At 49.6% G+C, this 2,660-nt stretch overlaps 1 protein-coding gene across 1 annotated transcript in view; it reads left to right on the top strand.

Annotated features, from left to right (window-relative positions):
* Positions 1–2,660, top strand: part of Unc5cl (unc-5 family C-terminal like) — an 11,044-nt gene that overhangs the window by 2,899 nt on the left and 5,485 nt on the right. Inside the window, exon 2 of the mRNA XM_004624165.2 lies at positions 2,029–2,468. Coding sequence (XP_004624222.1) covers positions 2,081–2,468 — 388 coding nt within the window. The 5' untranslated portion in view covers positions 2,029–2,080. The remainder of the gene's footprint in view (positions 1–2,028; positions 2,469–2,660) is intronic.

Genomic DNA, 2,660 nt, shown 5'->3' on the forward strand with positions numbered 1-2,660 from the left:
GGCCTGGAGCTCACTTTGCAGCGCAGGTTGGTCTGGAAACAAGGATCCTCCCGCCTCAGCCTCCTGAGCGCTGGGATAATACAAAGATTATTAATGTCCCTGTTGCTTTTATTTTTTAATGTTGCCACTAAGAAAAGTTAAATCACATGTTTAACTTACATTACACTTTGATTATACCCACGATGCTAGCTAGGTCCTTGTCTATACAGTTACACACACACACACACACACACACACCCATTCCATACATATAGGTACCCAATTTACCTGTACTACACCTGCATCATATATATATATATAATTATTTTTTATTTTTTATTTTTTTGTTTATTTTTAGTACAGGGTCTACAGGTTCTCATTACACAGATCAGACTCTTTACTCTCCTGTTTTCAGCCTCCCAAGAGCTGGAATTACAGGTGTGCCACCACAAGTCTCAATCACAGTCTCAGCACGCCCTGGGGGCAGGGCCAGTATGGCACACTGGGGACGGAACCCCACGTTCTGTATTTCTATTTGTGGTGCTGAAGATTATACCCATGCTGAGCATGCCCTCCTCTGCTGAGTTACACTCGAAATCTGGGCTTTTTTCTTACCTTGGTGAGATCGGGATTTCTAAGTTTATTTATTTATTTTTTTTCTTCACTTACTGATTGTGCTATGGAAGTTCTTACAGATAAAAAATAGATTTTCTTTTTTATACCTAAATGTCATCAAGTCTTGATTTACCTGAAGCTGAGCTTGAGCCTGGGGAGTTTAGGGGTTGGTGTGGTGGTGTACACCTGTAATCTCAGAGCTTGGGAGGCTGAGGCAGGAGGGTCTCGGCAAGCAGGAGGCCAGCCTGGGCTACTAATTATATTTTCACTTTTAAATATTAAATTCGTTTTTTAATTCCAGTGGTAAAAGGAGATGATGTAATTAGGAATAGATGGGAACATGGAACACTAATCAGAGCCTATAGTTGATGGGCTTAACTGCTAAAAGTATGTTTTGTTATCCTCATTTGTCAATAAACTTGTGAAAATGTAAAAAAAGGAATGCAAAAATATAACAATTTACAAATGCAAAGGAATGCAAAGAGAGGTGGGTGTTCTGACAGACGCAGCGCAGGCACAGTAAGCAGCGTGACAAGCTTCAAGGCCCTGTGATCAAATGGTTTTGAAGTCACATCTCTAATTCCAAACCCCAGTTCTTTCTGCTGCCTCAGTTTATCCTGATGAGTTATGCTAAGTCACAGGTGTCTGGCTTGTGCCTAGAAGTCCCCCCAAAGCTGCAGGCAGTCACAGGTGGGGCTTTTTTTGGAGTATGTGAATCTAGAGTGTGTGGTGCAGGGAGCGATTCACGGTGCAATGCTGGGCTGCAGGGGGTGAGGGTGAAGGTGTGAGTGCTGCCCACCCGAGGCAGCCGGGGTGGGGCATAAGGAGTAGGAAGAGCTAGGGTTGTCTCTTGTTGCTTTGCTACCTTGTGTCCCCATGAGCTGTTCCTCCTCTGTGCTGCTGCCCTGCCTCGGAGTCTGCAGATTATGAACTGAAACCTCTAACAGGCTGTGAGCTTGGGCATCAGGTGTTTTGTCTCAGCAATGAGTAAAGTAATACAGACAATGAGGGTCCTTGGAAAGTATGAAAGAGAGAGAGAGAGAGGAGAGGAGAGGAGAGGAGAGAGAGGAGAGAGGAGAGGGAGAGAGAGAGAGGAGAGAGAAACAGAGACAGAGAGACAAAGACAGGGAGAGATAAATAGAGAGAGACAGAAATGGAGAGACAGAGACATAGAGAGAGATAGAGACAGAGACAGAGAGAGAGACAGAGAGAGAGACAGAGACAGAGAGGCAGACAGACATACAGGCAGGCAGGCAGGCAGGCAGACAGACAGACAGACAGACAGACAGAGAGACAGAGAGACAGAGAGAGATAGAACTGTCAGGAGCGATGTGATTGGGGGTCTGGCATAAGGACCACTGCAGCTACGTGGAAGCCTCAGTCACCACAGCTTGCGGCTTGGCCTGGTCCTTGCTCACCCTTTCTTTTCCCCAGGTCCTCGGTGGCCCAGGTGCAGGACACCCAGCAGCCTTGGGTGACCAGGAGGATGTGTCCCCCAGAGAGTGCCCTCCAACCCCCCCAGTTCCTCCTGCTGGTAGGGATCCCTGTGGCTAGTACCCTGCTTCTGGTTCAGTGTCTCTGGTGGCACTGTCCCCGTTGGTGGCTGCTGGGGTCCTGCTGGAAGCCAGACAGCCACCAGGAGCCAGGGATCCCGTCCACTCCACCACTGGAACTCGAGGTGCCGGGGCCGTTTGCGCCTGCCACGCTGCCAGAAATGGCTGCCTTCTACCAGGAGCTGCACACGCCCACCCAGGGCCGGACGGTCACCCGCCAGCTGATGCACAAGCTCCTGGTGTTCTCGGCTCGCGAGGTGGATCACCGCGGGGGCTGCCTGCTGCTGCAGGACACTGGCATCTCGCTGCTTATTCCACCAGGTAACAGCCCCCGGCGTTCAGACTGCATCCGGTGTGTTTGTGTGTGGGGGGCTGGGTCTGGGGCACCCTGGGACTGCCCTGCCGAGCCACCTTCCAGCCCTTTTTAAATTTTGATTTTGAGACAGGGTCTCACTAAAGTTGCTAAGTTGCCTGGGCTAGGCTTGAACTTGCTGTCTTCCTGCCTCAGCCTTC

This window comes from Octodon degus, unplaced genomic scaffold, assembly GCF_000260255.1.
Source record: "Octodon degus isolate 3935 unplaced genomic scaffold, OctDeg1.0 scaffold00005, whole genome shotgun sequence".
In the NCBI taxonomy this organism is placed as follows: domain Eukaryota; kingdom Metazoa; phylum Chordata; class Mammalia; order Rodentia; family Octodontidae; genus Octodon; species Octodon degus.